The sequence below is a fragment of the Bos indicus genome, chromosome 1 (assembly GCF_029378745.1).
Source record: "Bos indicus isolate NIAB-ARS_2022 breed Sahiwal x Tharparkar chromosome 1, NIAB-ARS_B.indTharparkar_mat_pri_1.0, whole genome shotgun sequence".
Classification (NCBI taxonomy): Eukaryota; Metazoa; Chordata; class Mammalia; order Artiodactyla; family Bovidae; genus Bos; species Bos indicus.
In genome coordinates, this window is record NC_091760.1 from 146050199 (window position 1) to 146071014 (window position 20816).

At 61.2% G+C, this 20816-nt stretch overlaps 1 protein-coding gene across 1 annotated transcript; it reads left to right on the forward strand.

The window, feature by feature from the left end:
* Positions 1-464: 464 nt before the first annotated feature.
* COL6A1 (collagen type VI alpha 1 chain) lies at positions 465-19627 on the forward strand. The gene is made up of 35 exons (XM_019963589.2): positions 465-701; positions 1195-1324; positions 2755-2955; positions 3898-4057; positions 4230-4358; positions 4465-4485; positions 4626-4646; positions 4725-4769; positions 5556-5609; positions 6136-6180; positions 6280-6306; positions 6476-6502; positions 6595-6639; positions 6960-7013; positions 7213-7275; positions 8038-8100; positions 8190-8243; positions 8327-8362; positions 8552-8614; positions 9225-9287; positions 12870-12932; positions 13644-13706; positions 13828-13878; positions 14000-14035; positions 14340-14402; positions 14600-14665; positions 15175-15210; positions 15716-15752; positions 16009-16017; positions 16239-16372; positions 16661-16770; positions 16920-17103; positions 17200-17380; positions 18092-18121; positions 18245-19627. The coding sequence occupies exons 1-35, from the start codon at positions 605-607 to the stop codon at positions 18865-18867; spliced, it is 3084 nt and encodes a 1027-aa protein (XP_019819148.2). The 5' UTR covers positions 465-604; the 3' UTR covers positions 18868-19627.
* Positions 19628-20816: the final 1189 nt, after the last annotated feature.

Consider the following 20816-nt stretch of genomic DNA (forward strand, 5'->3'; position numbering starts at 1 on the left):
GTGTCACAAAGAGTCGGACGCAACTGAGTACACGCACACACTAATGTATGTGTCGTTATTGTTCTGTGCTTCCCCAGAGTAAAAATGAAAGATCTTTTGTCAATATGTAAACCCTGAAGAGGTATTTATATGACAGCTCGAAAGTCAGACATATCCACAGAGTTGAAACATTTAAACAAACAGCACCACTTTGTAGAAATTGGTTAGTGAGGGGGAGGTGAAGAGGCCGGTGGATCCCAGGCCAAGACTGGAAACGCCCAAAACATGTTTCAGGGAAATTCGTCTTGGGTTATGCACTCTTTTTCAGACTTCTGAAACTCAACATGAGAACCGTAAGCAAATAAAAGTCCTCATAAACCAGGGAGGTAAATCCTGCAGCGAGGGCTCCAGGGGGAGGGGAGAGGGAGTGACTCACCCAGAGCTGGGAGCGACGCCCCCCACCAGGCTCCTCCTCCACCCTCTCCTCCTTCCACCCCTCCCTCCCTCCTGGGCTGAAACTCCGGACGGGAGCAGACACGACTTCTCTCTGCGCGGCCAGCATCACGGTCACTGCAGCCCACCCTGCCCCCGGCCGTTGCTCCATGGTGACACGACGGCCAGTGACATGAGGCTGCCCCGCGCTCTGCTCCCCCTGCTGCTGCAGGCCTGCTGGGCCTCCGCGCAGGATGACCCCGTGGCCTCAAGGGCCATCGCCTTCCAAGGTGAGTGGACTTGCCGCGTCTGCTGGGCGAGGCCGGCCTGGACCAGACGCATCCGGTGTGAGGTCCAGGGGACCCCGGCCCCTGCCATGATGCTCAAGCACTTAGATGCGGCCCAGCTGGCGGGGGACCCTGGGGAGGAGGATGGGCCTCACCGGGTCTCAGCCCTTGTGCCCCCTGAGTGTCTGTCCTCAGCGGGCGCTGCACCCCCTCTGCCTCCATCATCAGCTCCTTCTGATTCCTTCCTTGTGGTCAGTCAGGAAACGGTCACCTGGTCCTACCCACCCTCTCCTGAAGGTCAAGCCCCTCCCTGGTAGTTTTAAATTCAACTTGGAAACACAATGAGAAACGTCTCCTTGCTCTTTCAGGAGTGTTGGGGCCTGACTGGGTATAAGGGGGTGACTGGCTGGGGAAGTGGCCAGTGGGGCTGGGCGGGGGGGCTCCCCTGGGGAAGGGGGAGCGCAGGGCTGAGCCTCTCTTCCTGTCCCTGGCCCAGACTGCCCTGTGGACCTGTTCTTTGTGCTGGACACCTCCGAGAGCGTGGCCTTGAGGCTGAAGCCCTATGGGGCCCTGGTGGACAAGGTCAAGTCCTTCACCAAGCGCTTCATTGACAACCTGAACGACAGGTAGGACCTCGTCCTCCTCCTCCCGTCCACCACCCTCTCGGAGGGCGGGGGAGACAGGCTGGTGTCTCCCCTGCCACAGCCAGCAGGCAGAGCTGGCCCTCAGTGTCCCCATCTGAGAAGGGCAGTGCTGGCCAGGCCACTCGAGTCCCTTCCCCTGGGGCTGTGTGGTTCAGATGGGCTAGAAAAAGACTGAGTTGAGATGGAGCCGGCTGTTTAGCCAGGAGAGCCAAGGGGGCAGTGCTACAGCCTGGACTCCCCAAACGCAGGGTTGAACAGCTCCCCTCCCCAACCCTGAGCCGGCTTGGGAAGCTGGCCTGAGGCCGTGTGGGTCTGCCTGGTACCTAGAGGGGGCGCCCCTCACCAGCCACCTGGACTCTGACGGTTGCCCAAGTAGACGGTCACAGCCCAAGTCCCAGACCCGAGGTCTCAGTGTGCCCTGTGTCCAGTGTCCTGGTTAGAGGGGCCCCAGCCTGGTGTTGGCTATGGGGGCAACATGCTCCATCCATCCATCCATCCACTCACACGTGGGGGAGCCCCTGGCAGCGGGTGTGGCCGAGGACGGGACACGCCTGCAAGGAGGCGGGGCCAGGCCAGGGGGCGGGCTAAGCTCAGAACCAGGTTCCACCCCATCTCCCCCACCGTCACAGGCCCCACGCCTCCTCCCATTCTGACCCACTGACCCACTGACACAGGCCCCCAGCCTCCCACCCACCAGAAAGGCTGCAGGGAAGGAGGACCGTCTGCCCAATGCAGGGCACGGTGGGACTGAAACCCCAGACCTCCTGAAATGCCCGGGTTTATGAAGACCAGGGAGGGCCCAGGTGTGGACAAGTTTCGTAGAGCGGGCACGGGGCAGCCAGGTGACCCAGCATCCCACTCTGGGGGGCTTTGGCCCCGTACTTCATTCACTCCAATTGTTAACTGGGGGCTCTTCCTGCCTTTGGGGCTGTTGGCGCCCCACGGAGGCCTCTGTCACCCGTCTGCTGATGGGCTGAAGGAGCCTGGCTACCACCTGAGATCCTCGGCCAAAGTGACCAGGGCAGAGAGAAGAAGCCACTCAGATCCAGGGGTCCTATCCCCTCCCTCCCCCTGTGCCCTGTCACCGGCTCCACTGCTGTCTATGCAGGGTCTGTCCCCCATTCCATGGTCCTGGGATAGGGTCTTGGCTCACGGCTCCTCATCTGAGGCCCTGGAGATCAGGGGACGTGGTGGTCACTAGCTGGCTGGGCCCGCCCTCCTGGCCACCGCCGTCTCCCCACTATGTGACCCCCGGCGCGGGGACCAGTGTCTCGGGGCTGCTCACGGGGCCACAGGCTCCTCCCTCTCGGCGTGAGAGAGGACCGGCCGTCTGTCCACCGGTGACCCCGCTGAGCAGGGGAGGAGAGCGGGCCGGGGTGTGGGGAGGCCCGCTCACCATCCCAGGCCCGCAGGTACTACCGCTGTGACCGCAACCTGGTGTGGAATGCGGGCGCGCTGCACTATAGCGACGAAGTGGAGATCATCCGCGGGCTCACGCGCATGCCCAGCGGCCGCGACGAGCTTAAGAGCAGCGTGGACGCCGTCAAGTACTTCGGAAAGGGCACCTATACCGACTGCGCCATCAAGAAGGGTCTGGAGGAGCTGCTCGTGGGGTCAGTGCCTGCCGCCCTGTGGCGCCCCACGCCCCGCCCCCCACCGCCGTATCTCTGCCTGGGGAGCGCCCAGCGCTGCCTGGTCGCTGCCCGCTGGCTGGCGGACTTTGGTGCCTGAGGTCCCCAGAGCAGACCTAGTGCCCGAGGGGGTCATGCTGGTGGCCACCAACCAGCCTGCCCCCTCACTCTCTACCACTCTGTCCCTCCTCCAGCTATCCACTGTCTCCTCAACCACTGAAGGCAGAGGGGACCTGAAATGTGACCCCACAGAACTTTATTTTCTGTTTTAATATCCTTTCCTATGCTGCTGTTGAGTTGCTCAGTAGTGTCCCACTCTACGACCCCATGGACTGCAGCACTGCCAGTCTCCTCTGTCCTTCACCATCTCCTGGAGCTTGCTCAAACTCATGTTCATTGAGTCAGTGATGCCATCCAACCATCTCGTCCTCTGTCAACCCCTTCTACTCCTGCTCTCAACCTTTCCCAGGATCAGAGTCTTTTTCCAGTGAGTCAGCTCTTCGCATTAGGTGGCTAAAATATTGGAGCTTCAGCTTCAACATCAGTCCTTCCAATAAATATTCAGGTTTGATTTGATCAAATATTCAGACTGGTTTGATCTTGCAGTCCAAGGGACTCTCAAGAGTCTTCTCCAACACCACAGTTCAAAAGTATCAGTTCTTCAGTGCTCACCTTCTTTATGGTCCAACTCTTATCCCTTTCCGTAAGCCCATCTTGTGGCCAGATCAGCACAGAGAAACTGGAAACACTGCTCTGAGAGCCACCCTTGGGTCTGCAACTCCCTCTGGGGTCTCCAGCCCCCTGCCCCTCACCTCCAGCCTCAGGGTCTCACTGATGTGGTCCCAATGGGGCCCTGAGCTGTGAGGGTCAGCGGTGGCCTGAGGAGGCTGGGACAGGTGGCCTCACCTCCCCCACACCCTGCAGGGGCTCCCACCTAAAGGAGAACAAGTACTTGGTTGTGGTGACTGACGGGCACCCCCTGGAGGGCTACAAGGAGCCCTGTGGGGGCCTGGAGGATGCTGTGAACGAGGCCAAGCATCTGGGCATCAAAGTCTTCTCCGTGGCCATCACACCCGACCACCTGGTGCGGCACCCCCCAGGGCCTGCAGTGGAGGGAGGGGGTCCCCAGGGACTACAATGGGAGAGGGGTACGGACATAGCCCGAGGGACTGGGCTCCGGGGGAGCAGAGGAGGGGAGGGCCCGGTGCTCCTACTGTCACTGACGTTCACCCTCGCTCTGGTTGCATCCACGGCAGGAGCCACGTCTGAGCATCATCGCCACGGACCACACGTACCGGCGCAACTTCACGGCGGCTGACTGGGGGCAGAGCCGAGACGCCGAGGAAGTCATCAGCCAGACCATCGACACCATCACCGACATGATCGTGAGCGCCACCTGCAGGCCCGCCCCAGCACCCCGCCGAGTCCAGGTGCCGGAAACCCTGTGCCCAGGAACGGAAGCTGATTTGACTTTTCTCTCTCACTTTTCAGAAAAATAATGTGGAGCAAGTGGTAAGCGCGTCCCCCCGCCCCCCGCCCCCCGGCCTGGCATCACCAGCGCCGTTCCTCCACCAGCAGCTTGAGCGCGGGTGGCCGGCGTGGCCGTGCCCACGCTTCCTGACATGTCCCTCTGTCCTCCTCCCGTCCTACAGTGCTGCTCCTTCGAGTGCCAGGTGAGTGTGGCCCTTGCCCGTCCCAACCCCTGGGCTGTCCCAATGGTGCCCCCACTGACTTCTTTTTGTGTCTTGCAGCCTGCCAGAGGACCCCCCGGGCCTCGAGGCGACCCCGGGTACGAGGTAAGTGGCACATCCTGCCGGTGCTTACCTTGATGGAGGGGGAAGCCTGGGAGAAATATCCTGCAGGTTAGTGCCAGGTCTAGGGGTGCAGCTGGACCTCAGGCAGCTGCCCTCAGCCCCACCGCCCACCTGCTGTGCTGAGCAGGTGTCCCAGCCTTGGGAGAGTGTCTGGGCGTGATGACCTCACAGCCGATGTGGTGGCCATGGCTGCCGTGGCGTGGAGTCTGCTGCCCCAGCCTCCTTCCCGTGGTGGACGGCATGGCCCTCCTGGAGTGAGTGTCCCTGTGGCTCTGCTCCTGGAGGTGGGCCTGCAGTGGGATGGATGCAAACATGGGCCCGAGGCTGGACTGGAAAACAAAATTCGTTGCTAGTATTCACAACCCGGGAGCTCACTCATGAAATTCTATATTTCTGGCTTTTCCTGGAAAGTATCAAGTCCAGTGGCCATGGAGCCATGTGGCCAACCTCCCACAGGGGGCTTCCAGGCTGCATCCACCCTGCCCTCCCACCCAGCACGGCACCAAGAACAGGCAGACAGAAAAGAGTCAGGGTTATTTTTGCTGGCCCCGGGCAGCCCCAGGGCTTGGCAGAGTGTGTGGCAGAGACCCTGGGCCTGGCCTCACACCCTGGACCACGGGAAAGGTGCCTGGAAACCACGTAGATGCTGGAGATGGGATGGAATAGCTTCATAGACTTTTTTTTGTTAGCAAGTAGGGTCTTCCTTTCGCCAGCTTTTTAGAAATAAATGGAATCTATCCTCTGACCATGATCTGCTCTCTGTTCTAGGGAGAAAGAGGGAAGCCGGGGCTCCCGGGAGAGAAAGGAGAAGCTGGAGACCCTGTGAGTGCCGGGTACCTGACTGAGGGGTTGGGACGCTGAGCAGCCAGAGGCCAGGGAGCCAGACTGTGGAAACTTCCAGAAGGATGACTGGTTTCATGAGCACCATGTGGCCTGATCCTCAGAGGACACGGCTCCTGTGGGTGATGAGGACTTGGGGGCACACAGCACAGCTGGCCCTCCAGCACCCCGACCCGGGCAGACCCCCACGCCCCTCAGCCGCCCCCCACAGGCCCACCTGCTCACAGAGGACAGGTGTCAGGGGTCGGCCAGCAGGTGGCCTCTGCTTCAGCCGTGGTGGTCTCCACCCCGGGGGGGCGCCCTGTGTCTCTCCTTCCCTGGAGCTCCACTGAGAGTCCCCAGGAGTGGGGTTGGGCTTCCACAGCAGGGCGCTTCTTGGACACAGGTCAGTGGTCAGCCTGCCAGGTCTCTCCAGCTGACCAGGCCTGAGTAGGGTGGGGAGTGAGGGGGCTGGGTGGGGGTTTCCTGCTCCCAGGGATGTCTAACACTCTCCCCTCCTCTGCTGCAGGGAAGACCTGGGGACCTTGGACCCGTCGGCTACCAGGGCATGAAGGTGGGTCTCTCCTCCCCAACGCGGCCTTGCCCTGGGCCTTAGGGCATCAGGCCTCCAGCACCCCTCACAGCCCCTTCCTCTCCTCTGTTTGCTGTGTAGGGAGAAAAAGGGAGCCGAGGGGAGAAGGTGAGTGACCTGCGGCTTTGGGATGTGTCCCTGGGGCATGGAGTGGCCCCCTACTCTGGACAAGGACAATGCTGCCCATTCCCAGCGTGGCGGGGCTGCAATGAGCTGGGGGTGCCTCACCCCACAATGGGGAGACCAAGCCCCTCACCCTCCCTTTCTATCTCCACAGGGCTCCAGGGGACCCAAAGGCTACAAGGTGAGATGCTGGAGGGGCACAGCCGGTGGGGACACTGCCCTGTGGGGGTGCAGTCTGACCTTCGTCTGACCTTTGATTTTTTCACTTCTCAGGGCGAGAAGGGAAAGCGTGGCATGGACGGCGTGGATGGCATGAAGGTTACCCTCAGCTCGGGGAGGGTGAAGGCGGGGCACATATTTCGGGGAAGGGATGGTGGGCCAGGCTGGCTATCCTCTAGGAGGTGGGTGGGTAGGGGTCTCGTGGGTGGCCACCCTGGGCACCTCTGAGGTAGCATGGAAGGCAGGATTCGCGTTCTGCCTCTAATTAGAATCTGTTGCTGATTCCTGCCAAGCCTCAGGTCCAGTGGACCCTAAGCTACCCAGCCAAGCGTCTTCCACTGGGGGGAACTTTCTTGGGAAATGGTGGATGAGCCAGAGCTGAGAGGCTTGATTCCCCAAACCCACCTTCCTCCTTGCAGGGGGAGACAGGGTTCCCTGGCCTGCCAGGCTGCAAGGGCTCGCCCGGATTCGATGTAAGTCACTTTCTCTCCCCCACATCTTAAGGCTGTAAGCTCTCAGAAGTGAAAATTGCCTCAACCCTCCTGCCAACCATGCAAAGTCACGCATGCCTTGTGGCCTGGGGACCTGCCCTGCTGGCTTGTCCCTCACTGGCAAGTGGCTGCCAGTGGCTGCCGTTTCAGACGATGCTCTGACTCTGAGTCCTCTCTCCAGGGTATCCAAGGACCCCCCGGGCCCAAGGGTGACCCAGGTGCCTTCGGACTGAAAGGACAGAAGGTCAGTGACTCAAGCCCACAGAGGGTGGGCCCGGCTGGGGCTTCACGACCTGCCCGGCACTGAGGAGAAATTCCTTCTGGAAGCAGGTTCTCGGCTTTAGTGTGGGGGCCAGGCCCCACTGCCCTTCCCGGGCTGGCAGGGATGGGCATGGGAACCTCTGCCCAGGAGAGCACTGGGTGCCCAGCCTTGGGTGTGTCCCGCCCCCATTGCACTTCCTGCACCTGCCCGTCAGTCCGAGGCCTCTCTGGGCACCTCGAGACCGTCCCTGCAGCCTGCAGCTCTCTGGTCAGCCCAGGATCGACCTGCTCACGTGAAATGTAAACTCAAGAATAAGCAGGGAGATACTCACACTGCAGCAGGCAGAGCAGTGAGGCCTGAGGATTCGCGTTCTTCCTCTAATTCGAATCTGTTGCTGATATTTCTCTGGGTTTTCAGCAACAGGAAGTACTGGAAAAGTTGGAGGAGTAACACGGATTCTGTCCCAAACGCATCCTAGCAACACGGATGTCCTGGAGTGTGGCTGAGGTCTGAGGGTGCCAGCCCCCAGCCTGGCGACCCCAGGCTTCTGCTCCCGAGGGCCTGGCTGGCCCCTGCCATGGGCAGTGTCTGAACCTGGGAAGAGGGTTTGGTGCAGAGATGTGGGTGGCTAGGGTCGTCAGGGACCGCAGCCTGAAGCCTGGGTGAGGGGGGCCAGCGTGGGCCCATGGGCCCCCAGGACAGCCAGGCACGGCCTCCTGAAGGCTGACCCTCAGGTCTTTCCAGGGTGAGCCCGGAGCAGACGGGGAGCCTGGGAGGCCCGGGAGCACGGGGCCGCCTGGAGATGAGGTGAGCGTGCACATTTCCCTGATGAGTGGGGGTGCCCGTGCCTGGGAGGCCGCAGGGTCGGAGGAGACAGTCTGTGCTGTCGTTCTCAGGGTGAGCCTGGAGAGCCCGGTCCCCCGGGAGAGAAGGGAGAAGCCGGCGATGAGGTAGGAGCCCTCCCGCCCGTGACACCCCAGACTCAGCAGAGATCCTGCTGCTGACGAACTCATGTTGATTCCTCTTACTCCAGGGAAATGCAGGACCAGACGGAGCCCCCGGAGAGAGGGTGAGCGGGTGCTCTGAGCCTCACCAGTCAGTGGCCGGTGTGACTGGTGTGGCCCACGTGGCCCCAGGTGGACAGGGCAGGGCATGAGATGGAGAAACCACACATCCTGGCATCTGCTGGGGGGACAGCCCCGAGCCCAGGCCCCGGGCTCCCACCCCACACCTCACCGCCTCTGCTCCCTCCACACAGGGCGGCCCTGGGGAAAGAGGACCTCGAGGGACCCCAGGTGCACGGGGCCCTAGAGGAGACCCGGTGAGTCACTGTCCCCAAGCTGGGACCCCCATGCCCTCGGGGGGTAGGGGGGCAGAGACCGGGCCAGACTGGGGTCACGCCATCAGAATCAAGGACAGGCCACCGTGATCCTCTGGCCCTGAGATGTGGGTGACCCACACCCTGGACTCCCATGTCCCAAAGATCCCCCTCTCCCACCCACTGCCTGTGTGGGACCTCGTCCCCCAGGCCCCAAGCTGCAGAGAAAGGTCAGCAACAGATTTGAATTAGAGGCAGAACGCGAGTCCTTAGGCCTCCCTGCTCCGCCCACCATGGCGTCAGCATCGCCTTGCTTGTTCTTGAGTTTACATTTCACAGAAAGGAGTGTAGCCAGCGCCACCCCCAACCCCTCCCTGGGGGGGTAGGGGTGGAAATGAGCTGCCTCCAGGCCTTGGCAGGGGTATCGGCCCCTCATCATGGCCCCTTGAAAACACGAGTCCCCTGATGGCCAAGCACGTGCCACGTTGGAGGACAGGGGTGAGAAGGAAGCGAGGCCACGCGCAGCGGATGACAGAAGCTGCCGGGCCTCAGCCGGTGGCCCCCAGGGCAGCCATCCTCCTCCGTCTCCTCCTCAGTGGCTTTTCCTCCCCAGGGTGAAGCTGGACCCCAAGGTGACCAGGGACGAGAAGGCCCCGTCGGTGTCCCCGGTGACCCGGTAGGAAGCCTGGCTGGCGGTGGTGGCGGGGGCAGGGCGTGGTGCTGCCAGATGGGAGCAGCTCACAGATGCAGGGGGAGGTCTCTTCACTGCACACCCAGGTGCTTCCTTGTGGGGGTGTGGCCTGGAGACCTGGGGTGTCTGGGGTTGGGGGGACGGCGGCCAGGGGGCTGGTACGGATTGGCAAGGTGGACCAGTGCTCACAGAGGGAGCCCTGTCCCTGGGTGGGCACTGCCAGGACACAGCCCTGAGCAAAGACCCCCCATGCTGCCCCCCACACTGCCCTCAGAGTGGGGAGGGTGCCCTGGTGTGGCTAGTGCTAGAAGAGATCAGTGAGGGTGGAAGCCGGGCAGTGAGCCATCAAGACCAGTGGGGGCGGGGCTGGCAGCAGCAGAGGCGTGCTGGAGCCTGGGCCCTGGGGACCCCTCCAGCCTGGGGAGACGGGCGAGGTCTCGGAGGACTGAGCCGAGACAGGCACCATACCGGAGATGAACTGTGTAAACCTCCCTCGGGGTTTGGAGCCCCGGGGGTGAGATGCTGGCAGGAAGTTGACTTGGGAGTGTCAGTCCAAGGAACATTCCAGAATTCCTGGGCGTGACCTTCTAGAGGCCATGCTAGGGGAGGGGAAGACAGTGGAGGCCTGAGGAAGCAGTGGGCTGGGTGGAGGAGCAGTCGGGGAATAGGCTGGAAGCTATGAGCAGCTGGATGGGAGAGCTGAGACTACTCCCCCAGGGAGCATCGGGCCCGACGGCTCCCCACCTCTTACTGGTACTCTCAGCCCATCTTCTCCAGACCCTGACTGGGTCCTGCCACAGGGTCTGGTTTGCAAGAGGAGGGCATGTGGGGTGACAGAATGCACACGGAGGCAAGGCAGGTTGGGATGGGCTGTCACCACTGAGCAGGCCTTGGCCAGAGGGACAAGGCAGGAGCCTGGCTGTGGGGTTTGTCGAAGCTGCCACACCACATTGATGGGTGGCCTTGGCCAGGCCATGCTGGGGCTCTGATGGTGTCCTGGCACTCCTGGTGGCCAGTGGGTCCTGGAAGAGGTCTGCAGAACCCACTCGAGCTCCAGCCCGCCCTGGAGAAGCACTTGAAGGGGAGCACACAGCCTGGTGCCACCCTCATGGGGCAGGCATGCTGGCAGTTCAGTGGGGAGACAGACCATATGCACGTGAACACATAGCAAATGGACCAACGTGCGTGGTGAAGATGCACGGCAGGGGAGCTGGGTCCTGCGAGGCCCCGGACTCCACCCACCACCTCCCGTGGGGTGAGGGCTGCCCGCGGGACCCACAAGCCCCTGAGGGCCCCTGAGATGCAGGCTGCAGCCGGGGCTGGATACACTTGGCCTGCGATGGGGCCTCTTTTTTGGCATCCTTGGAAGGGTCTGCTTCCTGCCCCCCATCATTCGCATGGACTGTGTGTAGATTGTCTGCAGTATTTTGCTTTACAGAAAAATACTGTCAAAAATATCAACATCCATCTGTTGTTCAGTCAGGTCATCCATCCATCCATCCATGTGTTTATCCATCTTTATCTGTCTATCCACCCATCACCTGTGTACATGTGTCCTTTCAGTTTGGTCGCTCGGTCGTGTCTGACTCTTTGCAACCACATGGACTGCAGCACACCAGGCTTCCCTGTCCATCACCAACTCCCGGAGCTTTCTCAAACTCATATCCATCGAGTGGGTGATGCCATCCAACCATCTCATCCTCTGTCATCCCCTTCTCCATCTGTCTAGTCATCTGTCATATATCCATGGATGTATGTATCCATCCATCCATCTATCTGCCCACCCACTTGCTTGTCCATCCATCCCGAAGAACTTTCAAGGCAATATCCAGAACGTAAATTCTTAGCAGCAAAATGTCTTAGCCCCAATGTTGTGTGTATGAGTTGACATTTGCCAAATAATCCTACCTACCTGCCCATCTGGCCCCCACTCACACTCCCCCAAGAGTGTAAAACAAGCTGCACACACACCTCTGCCAACATGAGCTGTGATGAGACCAGGGCTCCGCACATTTACTCGTCTCCCGGTTTGACTGTTGGTGTGTGTGTGGGCTGAGTGTGGTTTCTGCTGGGCTGTTCATGCAGGTGATCACTTCCCGCCAGGGTCTGTGTTCTCCGCGGTGGTGGGGGATGGGGGGCTGCCCCCCTGGTGCAGACATTGTTCTCATCTGTCCTGAGCTTGTCTGGGTTCCCTTGCAGTTGAGGTTGTCCTGCTTGTGAACAAAGGTTTACAGATGCACTCACCCCTTTCAGTGTGGTTTTGCTCACCTCTGATTTGTCAGGAATGTAGACTTCAGCAGTGGAAGAGGGGTGGGCTTGCCCTGCGTGGCTTTTTCAGTGAACAGCCAGCCCGTTGTCACAATGCACACAAGTGCAGTCTGTGTCAATGATTGAAATGCAGTTCCATCAGGTTTAAAGCCCCTCATCTCTATGTGTCTCTTTCTGGAAAGACTGTCACCCGCCCCTGCCCCTGCTCTTTCCGTGTCCACCCCGTTCCGACAACTGACTCCTGTGGCCTCAGGCTGAGCAGGCCCTGTTGCCAGGCCACCTCCCAGGCCCTGGCCTTTCCTGGATGGTAACTGAGGAGCCATGACCGCTCCTGGCCAGTGGTGCTGACACATTCTGCCCAGGTTCTTCCTGTGGCACTATCAGGAAGTCATCCAAACTCTAAAGGCACAAAACGCTGGAAGCGGGACCCGGCGTGGGGTCCTGGGTGCATCCCAGCCACGTTAGTTTTCAGAGTAATTGGTCGCCACAATAAAAGGAAGCTGCCGAGAGTGCGGGGCAAAGGGAGGCCCCTCCTAGGCCGCAGGAACCCTGGACACTGCTGGGAATGGCTGCCTCCTTCGGGAGGGGGCCCTGTGTCCCCCCAGCCTGTGACCAACTGGGAATGGTGCCCCCTGGACCAGTGGCTCCCAACCCAGGTGGCACTTGGTCACCTGCACGTTCAACTTCTCGGCCCCCAGGTCTTCTGCTTCTGAACTCAGCTCCATTCTCCTGACCCTGTCAGGGATCCCACAAGCCCCTCCTGATTCCAGACCCAACAGGAGGTTGGCTCAGACACCAGGGTCCATGCAGAAGGTCCTGGGAAATATGTTTTCCCAAATCGCAAGAAAAGGCCACTGAGAAACTGAGGATAGGGTCCTGTTCTCCTGTTATGCACCCGGCCACCAGGCCTCGCCCACCCCGTGTCCCCCACAGTGGGTGCCCCCATCCCCCCGCAGTGGGCGCCCTGCATTCCTCCGAGGTGGGCATCCCTGTCCCCCCGCAGTGGGCGCCCCAGGAGCTCCACCCAGTTTGGTGTTTCCGTGTCTCAGGTGGTTCCTTGAGTTCCCAGGATGCACCACTGGGGACCAGGAGGCATCACCGCACAGGGCCACTCCCATCCCTTTCCTATCCCAAGATAGGTCAGGGATCTGTGGAGTCCTTCGGGGACCAAGAGCCTGGACGAGAAAGCAGGCGATGGTCCCCAGGGAGCGGCAGGATGGAGCAGCCAGCAAGGGTTGGGTGTGGGGCTGGGGGCCACTGGGTCAGAAGGGGCCCATCGGGTGTGTCCTCCCTCTGCAGGGCGAGGCTGGCCCCATTGGGCCGAAAGGATACCGAGGTGATGAGGGACCCCCTGGGACCGAGGTGAGTAGCCCTCCCTGCCGCTGTCCCAGGAGGGACTAGCCTGACCCCTGTCCCCTCCTCCCCCAACCCAGACTTCTTTGGGAGAACCCCCTGGGCTCCTACACATAAATGTTTCATTTCACTTCATGGAATGTGTGACTCTGACGACATTTAGAAAATGCAGAAAAATATTAGAAAGAAAGAGAATTGAAATCTAACCCCCCCCCACCCCCACCCAGAGAGAAACAGCATCAACAGTTTGACTTATTTTTTTCCAAATTCCTTTTTTTCTTTCTTTGCGTGTTATGCCTTATGAATTTGACTTGAGAAGATTTTTTGTTGTTTTTCTCATTATGAACTTAGACCTTAACGATTTTTCAACTTTGCTGACATTCTGGTGCTGGCCATGCCTGTGGTGTGTCTGCTGGCTCCTCCACCCACTGTGGTTGGGCTCTTGGGTGTGAATCCCCCAGTGACCCCATGGGTCCCTGTCCCTGTTCTGGTCACCTCCTTCTTGGGTCACTCCCTGGGTGGACATGGGGCAGGTGTAGCCTCTAAGGCCCAAAGGTGTCATGGCCTCCAGGATTCCAGGTTTAAAAGCCTTTCTTTGAGTAATCTATGTGCTGCATGAAAACATGTTAACTTATTTAATTCTCTTTCCTCCAGGAGGCCTCGTGCCTCCGAGCCTGTGTGGCTTGCTACCCAGAGTCCACTTCATTTTCTCCTCCTTAGGGCCCCAAAGGAGCTCCGGGGCCTGCAGGCCCCCCCGGAGACCCCGGGCTGATGGGTGAGAGGGTGAGTGATACAGGGCAAAGGGTACATCCTGGGCGGGAGATTGCCTGGGGCCCAGAATCTGAAAGCAGCCAGCCTGGGCGAGTCCAGGACTGCAGTGGCTGGACTCTGTCTGCTCTCCCAGGGTGAAGACGGCCCCCCCGGGAATGGCACTGAAGGCTTCCCCGGCTTTCCCGTGAGTACCCAGAGTCCTGCCTGATGCCCCCCTTAAGCCAGTGGGGCTCATGGCTCTCTGGCTGGGGCTGCCCCTCTGGTGTGACAGGTATGACTGATGTGACTTTCCCACCTCCCCCCAGGGCTATCCAGGCAGCAGAGGTCCTCCTGGGATAAACGTGAGTACGCACCATCTGCTCTGTTGGCCGTGGGAGGTGCACACAGGCACACATGCACGTGCAAGCACATTGCTCCTACACCTGAGCAAACGCGTGAAGACGCACACAGCCCTGCTCATCGCCAAGGCCCCGCCCGCGTCGTGTCTCCTTAGGCCCTGCTCAGCCCCGGGTCCCCTGCTGCCTGACACTCCCCTCGGGATCTGTTCTCTCCATGGCCCGCCCCAGAGGCCTGCCCCCAGAGCCGCAGCACCCACCCCAACCCTGGGCCGGCTCCCCCTAACTATGTGCTCTCCGTCACCTGCAGGGCACCAAAGGCTACCCTGGCCTCAAGGGGGACGAGGGAGAAGCCGGGGACCCCGGAGAGGACGTGAGTGCAAAGCCCACTGCGTTTGGCGACATCCTCAGTCAACCTCGGCCTCGAGGGCCCAGAGCCCACAGACCATAGGGGAACGTGGCTCCGAGGGTGGCTGAGCCTTCTGGGGGTCAAGGGGGTGGTGGCCAGGCTCATAGCAGTTGGTCTGGCCATGCGTGGCAAGCCTACAACACTGCACTGTGTCTTTCCAGAATAATGACATTGCTCCACGAGGCGCCAAAGGAGCAAAGGGCTACCGAGGTCCTGAAGGCCCCCAGGTGGGTCCATGGGCGGGCAGGCGCCCTCCCTGAGGCTGTGGAGTCTGGGGTGGTGGGAACCTGGGAGCAAGGCTCTAGAGATGGGCTCCAGGAGGATTAGGGGGACATGCAGTTTCAGGGTCTGGGGGACTGAGCATGAAGGGGTGGGAAGAAGGGGAGGCAGGTCTCCGGGCGAGCTGTGACAGGCATGGCAGGGCCTCAGGTGGTACCTGGGTGAGGCCGGGCACCTTGCCCATCAAGGTGGCGCCGTTAGACCCGCCGGGACACTCTTCCGCGGTGGGGTGAGCTCCCACTGACCTCCAGGAAAGGACAGTCGGACAGTGGTCACCAGGTGGACGACAGTAGCAGGTTCCCCAGCCTTCAAGGTGCAGAAGCCTCGGCTCCCCCTAGGGCTGGGGGACCCTGCATGAAGGGGATCAGCCAAGGGCTCCTGTCAGATTTGCGGCCCAGGAATCAGCATGGCCCCAGCGTCCATCCTGACAATCCTTCTCCCATCCTTTCTCTGACAGGGACCCCCAGGACACGTGGGACCACCGGGGCCAGACGTAAGTATTGTGAATATCCTTGGGGACTGACCACTCTGGCCAAGGCTCCTGTGGGGGTGGGGAGCCTGACGGCAGCAGAGATCACAAGATGGCCACAGGGAGACATGTGGAGGCCATGGGGGACACATGGAGGCCACAGCTAACACAAGGGCCGTGGGGGCATGGGACAGTCACAGTGGGGATGTGTGCTGGTCGTAAGGGAACATACAAAGCCATGAGGGGGACACGTGATGGCCACAGTGAGACACCTGTGGCCACACATCAGAGGCCACATCAGATGTCCATGCCTCGCAGGCAGGGGCCTCACAGGTAGAGCAGGGCATGCCCTGGGAAGGGGGACACCCTGCCCAGCCCAGCCCCTCTGTGGTCCCAGCTGGAGTCCCAGGGGAGGGGAACCTGAAGGGCTGGCCTCACCCCCTGAGCCCTGGGAAGCCTCTCACTCCCCAGGGAGGGCCACAGGAGAACCAATTCCGTCTCCTGGGAGTATCTCTTCCCTCACCCCCAGGAATGCGAGATTTTGGACATCATCATGAAAATGTGCTGTGAGTGTCTCCCCCTTGATACCTACCCTGATGAGAAAGAACGTCCTGCCATATGCTGACTAGGGGTGCGGGCAGGCAGGAGGGCAGACATGGGCCCCTCCTGAGAGGAAGTTGGGGGGAGGGGGGGAGGGGAGCCTGGCTGGGGGTTGAGTCTCAACGCCTGGTTCTCCCATGAGAAAGTCAGGAGGGGTGCAGGGGGAGCTGGCTGGGGGGTTAGTCTTGACACCATATGATCGCCTCTTTCTTCTCTTCCCAGCTTGCTGTGGTGAGTCTGACTCTTCACCTGGGGGATGGACTCACCTCCCCTCCCCTGGATTGGCCCTGGGTGCTGGCCTGCCGGTCTTCCCCTGGTCATTCATGCAACCAGGGATGGGGAGACCGGAGTTCTATCCATGACCCCAGTCCTTGAGCGCCCACCCCTCTCTGCCCTGCTTTGGAGGGGTCCTGGGAGGGGCTCCGAGGCTTACTGCACCCTGCTGCCTGCAGAGTGCAAGTGCGGGCCCATCGACATCCTCTTCGTGCTGGACAGCTCTGAGAGCATCGGCCTACAGAACTTCGAGATCGCCAAGGACTTCATCGTCAAGGTCATTGACCGGCTGAGCAAGGATGAGCTGGTCAAGGTGAGGCGGACGCCCTGGCCTCGTTTGGGGATGAAGTTTCCCAGGGAGGCAGGGGTCTGTCCTGACACCAGAGTGGAAGGGCCGGGTGCTGGGGGCCGCAAGAGAGATGCCTTGTTTCTCAAAAGCCAAAGCCTCCAGCCCAGCAGTGCACAAGAGCAAGCTGGGGGCCTGGGGGCCAGTCCAACCCGGGATGGGAGTGGGTGGAGGCTCAACCTGAGCAGGGAGAAGCACCAGCACCCCGTGGATCCCTGGAGGTGCTCCTCATGGTGGCGGCTCTCTCTCGAGCAGTTTGAGCCTGGGCAGTCGCATGCAGGCGTGGTGCAGTACAGCCACAACCAGATGCAGGAGCACGTGGACCTGAGGGACCCCAACATCAGGAATGCCCAGGACCTCAAGGAGTGAGTGTGGCTGCTTGGTGCCTGCACACGCATCGTAGCCCAAGGCCCACTTGGGCCCTGACCCCTGACCCTGGCCTTGCTCTGGCCCTGACCCCTACCCTGGCCCCCTGACTCCTGGTTCCCACCCTAATGGTACTGTGGCCTTGCAGGGCCATCAAGAAGCTGCAGTGGATGGGCGGCGGCACCTTCACGGGCGAGGCCCTGCAGTACACCCGGAGCCGGCTGCTGCCACCCACTCCGAACAACCGCATTGCCCTGGTCATCACCGATGGCCGCTCAGACACCCAGAGGGACACCACCCCACTCAGCGTGCTCTGCGGCCCTGACATCCAGGTGGGGCGGCCTCCATACCACACTGTTGCCCTCACGCCCAAGGGCCCCGGGGACTGTCCCCACCAAGGGCCACACCAACACTGTCCCCCTCCCCAGGTGGTCTCCGTGGGCATCAAGGATGTCTTTGGCTTGGCCGCGGGCTCCGACCAGCTCAACGTCATCTCCTGCCAAGGCCTGGCACCCCAGGGACGGCCGGGCATCTCACTGGTCAAGGAAAACTACGCCGAGCTTCTGGACGATGGCTTCCTGAAGAACATCACTGCCCAGATCTGCATAGGTGAGTGTGGCAGGCGGGCCCCGTGGCTCTGCTCTCCGCTCTCCGCTTGCTGTGACCTCTGGCTGTGGCAGCAGATGCCCATGGCCAACAGCATGTCCGCTCCCCACTGAGCTGCTCCCCCTTTTTACAGGCTGTGGCCTGACTCCCTTGTGGCTCGGCATCCACACAGGTGTTCCCCGGGTGTGGGCTGTACCGTGGCCTCCCACTGCACACGTGTGCACTGGGGTCTGAGGTTTGGTGCACCCAAATGTGTGGGCAGTGGTGGGCCTTGGAGCCTGAGACCCCTCAGAGGGTCCCACGTAAGGGACACACTTGTCACGTCCATCTGGGCTTGGCCCAGGATCAGAGCTGAGTCCACACTGCAGCTGCTGGTCAGCAACTAGAGAGTGCTTCAGGCTCAGACTCAGGGCCCCGACTGGCACAGTGGAGTCAGCGTTATCTGGGGCCTGTGGCATGGGGCCCGTGCTGTAGAGCACCCTTCCTCTGCCCTGAGCTTGGTTTCCCTGCTCTTGGAAGGGCTGGTGCCTGGAGGACCCTTCTGTCACCCAAAGGCCCCCCTCTGGAATAAGGGACACCCCTCCTGTTGGGTGGAGATAGTGGTGGCTGTGCCTCTGCCCCAGAAGTGCCAGGTGTCCTCTTGCTGGGGGGTTACAGGAGGAACAGCAGTCCCTGTGATCGCTGGGTCATGCTGTGGGGTTTTCTCTTTTACAGACAAGAAATGTCCAGATTACAGCTGCCCAAGTGAGTACTGGGGGGTGGATGGGGTGCTCGCGGGGGGCGCTGGGTAAGAAGGGTCTGGAGGCCATAGGGAGCGGGGCAGGCCCCAGGGCCTGCGGTGCACGCTCACAGCTGCTCCGCCCGCAGTCACCTTCTCCTCCCCGGCCGACATCACCATCCTCCTGGACGGCTCCGCCAGCGTGGGCAGCCACAACTTTGACATCACCAAACGCTTTGCCAAGCGGCTGGCAGAGCGCTTCCTGACAGCGAGCCGGACAGACCCGGGCCAGGACGTGCGTGTGGCAGTGGTGCAGTACAGCGGCACGGGGCAGCAGCGGCCGGAGCGCGCGGCCCTGCAGTTCCTGCAGAACTACACCGTGCTGGCCAACACCGTGGACTCCATGGACTTCTTCAATGACGCCACCGACGTCATGGACGCCCTGGGCTACGTGACCCGCTTCTACCGCGAGGCCTCGTCCAACGCCGCCAAGAAGAGGCTGCTGCTCTTCTCGGATGGCAACTCGCAAGGTGCCACGCCGGCCGCCATCGAGAAGGCGGTGCAGGAGGCCCAGCGGGCGGGCGTGGAGATCTTCGCGGTGGTGGTGGGCCGCCAGGTGAACGAGCCCCACGTGCGTGTCCTGGTCACTGGCAAGGCGGCTGAGTATGACGTGGTCTTCGGCGAGCGCCACCTGTTCCGCGTGCCCAGTTACCAGGCGTTGCTGCGGGGCGTCTTCTACCAGACGGTGTCCAGGAAGGTGGCGCTGGACTAGTGGCCTGGCCCCTGCCACCGAGACAGATGCAAGAGGGGACCCAACGTTCCTGACCAACCCGACTAGCTAGGATTTTTTAAAGGGAAAGCTTGAAAAGCCATGATTCGATGCTCTATGCTTTGCCTACCCCCCCAGAGCAGAGTGTCGGTGCTGGGGATCTGCTGGCCCCCTCCTGCTGCCTGCCTGAACCTGCACCCGAAGTGCCCTCCTCTTGCTGCCTGTCCACGTCCCCTCATCCCAGTCGGAGCCCTGGCACCTGGTTCTCTGTCCTTTCTGGGGTCAGCTGTCACTGCCTTCCCTCCCCACCACCCCCCGCCACCACCACCCAGAGCTTGACTTCCCTCCGATCCTAGAGTCCTTCAGGAAACTCTCGCTCACCCCAAAGTCAGGTCTTCCAGGGAACTCACACAGGAGCGTGATCCCTGGTGAGCTGACCCCCCTCATGAGGCTCTTGTCACTCACACCTGCCAGCAGACACCACGACTCCTCCTTGATGGCAAAGCCCAGACAGCAAACCCCAGAGCAGAGGTGCTATCCTGCCCCACCCCACCCCAGGACCGGAGGCCTGGCCGCAGCCCCTGGGGCTCAGTGAGGCGTTTCATCAGAAACAAGCCGAAGCCCTTTTTCCTCAAGGAAGTGATTTGATTCTACATTTCATTGAAGATTTTCTTGGTTCTTTAGTTTTACTTTTACTCCTTTCTGTGTTTTTTCTCAACCGTGTTCATGTGGGCGACTTTTCCAAATAAAGGTTTTCACTCTCCTTTCTGTGGTCGTCGTTCCGAGGAGTTAAACCCACATTGTGCTTGCCCTTTGCAGCGACAGGAGGACTCAGGGGCTGAAGCGTCCAGGGCCCTGAGAGGTGCCTCCACGGCCAGGCGCCATCCATCCACACCCCTCTTCTAGGTCTGGAGGAAAATCGGGAGCTTGAAGGCCGTCCCCTGTACTTGGGGAGGAGCTGGGAGAACAAGCCTGACACCCTGACTGTAGAATCGGAAGCAGTGGGGGCCGCTGGGAGATAAGTCCCCCCAGATGGCCAGCATTCCAGCCCCAAAACCACCCCAGGATGTCTGCAGGGGCTGGGCAATCCAGCCTGGATTCAGAGCAGACTGCAGAGAGGCCCCACCCCGCACCCCGCAGCCCCCACCCCTGTCTTCAGGAGAAGTCCCCCATCTGAGGAAGGGTTAAGGCAGGTAGAGGGCTGTGGGGGGAGGAAAGGGGAGAGATGTGGCGTGGGCTGCAGCTGAAGAAAGAGGATGGAGTTTGGGCAGGAGTCGCCCAGGGGCCTCCACATGGGCATGGCGGGAGTGGGGAAGGGACCCTGGAGAGCATCCTCGGGCGGGGCCCCTGGGGGTGATGGCGCCCGCCCAACACCACACAAGATGGGGCCATGAGAGCAGAGCACCAGGCAATGGGGGTCCTGACTCTGGGGGAGCAGCACTTCTGTGGAACGGGGAGAGTCAGGGATCTCCCAGGGGCTCGACCCTGACCAATGCCACACTCAGCTCCGTGGGAACCTGACCACTGCTGGCGGTAAGGGTCCACCACTCTCTGTCACCAGGAGGAGCCCTGGTTTGAAGGGTGACCTCCTTGGCCCCCCCAGTGGTGTGACTGTGAGCTGGTCACCTTCAGCTCAGTGTACTCAGCCATGGTTGGGCTCATAACTTGGACGCACACAGGGGCAAGGGGCAAGCAGCGTGCGCTTCTCTGTTTGGGGTCCAGGCAGCTGGAGGCTCTGCGTGTGGCCACAGCGGGGAGGCCAGAGGACTGACAGGAAAGGGCAGCTTTAGGGGGTGAGCCTGGTTGGGTAGGGGGTGCCAGGGCTCCAGGAGTCTCTGCAGGACCCCTGCACCCCCACCTTCCACCTCCACAGCCCCCACTGCTTTGACTGCCTCCTAGGGATCCCAGGTCTGCACCCCGGTCAGGGGGCCTTGACACAGGCCTGGGGGCTC

Bases quoted from the DNA above. Each gene is read 5' to 3' on its own strand.
- COL6A1 (XM_019963589.2), top strand. From the start codon at position 605: ATGAGGCTGCCCCGCGCTCTGCTCCCCCTGCTGCTGCAGGCCTGCTGG. The intron at 6,503-6,594 runs GTGAGATGCTGG...TTCACTTCTCAG, and splicing joins GGGGACCCAAAGGCTACAAG to GGCGAGAAGGGAAAGCGTGG. The intron at 16,373-16,660 runs GTGAGGCGGACG...TCTCTCGAGCAG, and splicing joins GCAAGGATGAGCTGGTCAAG to TTTGAGCCTGGGCAGTCGCA.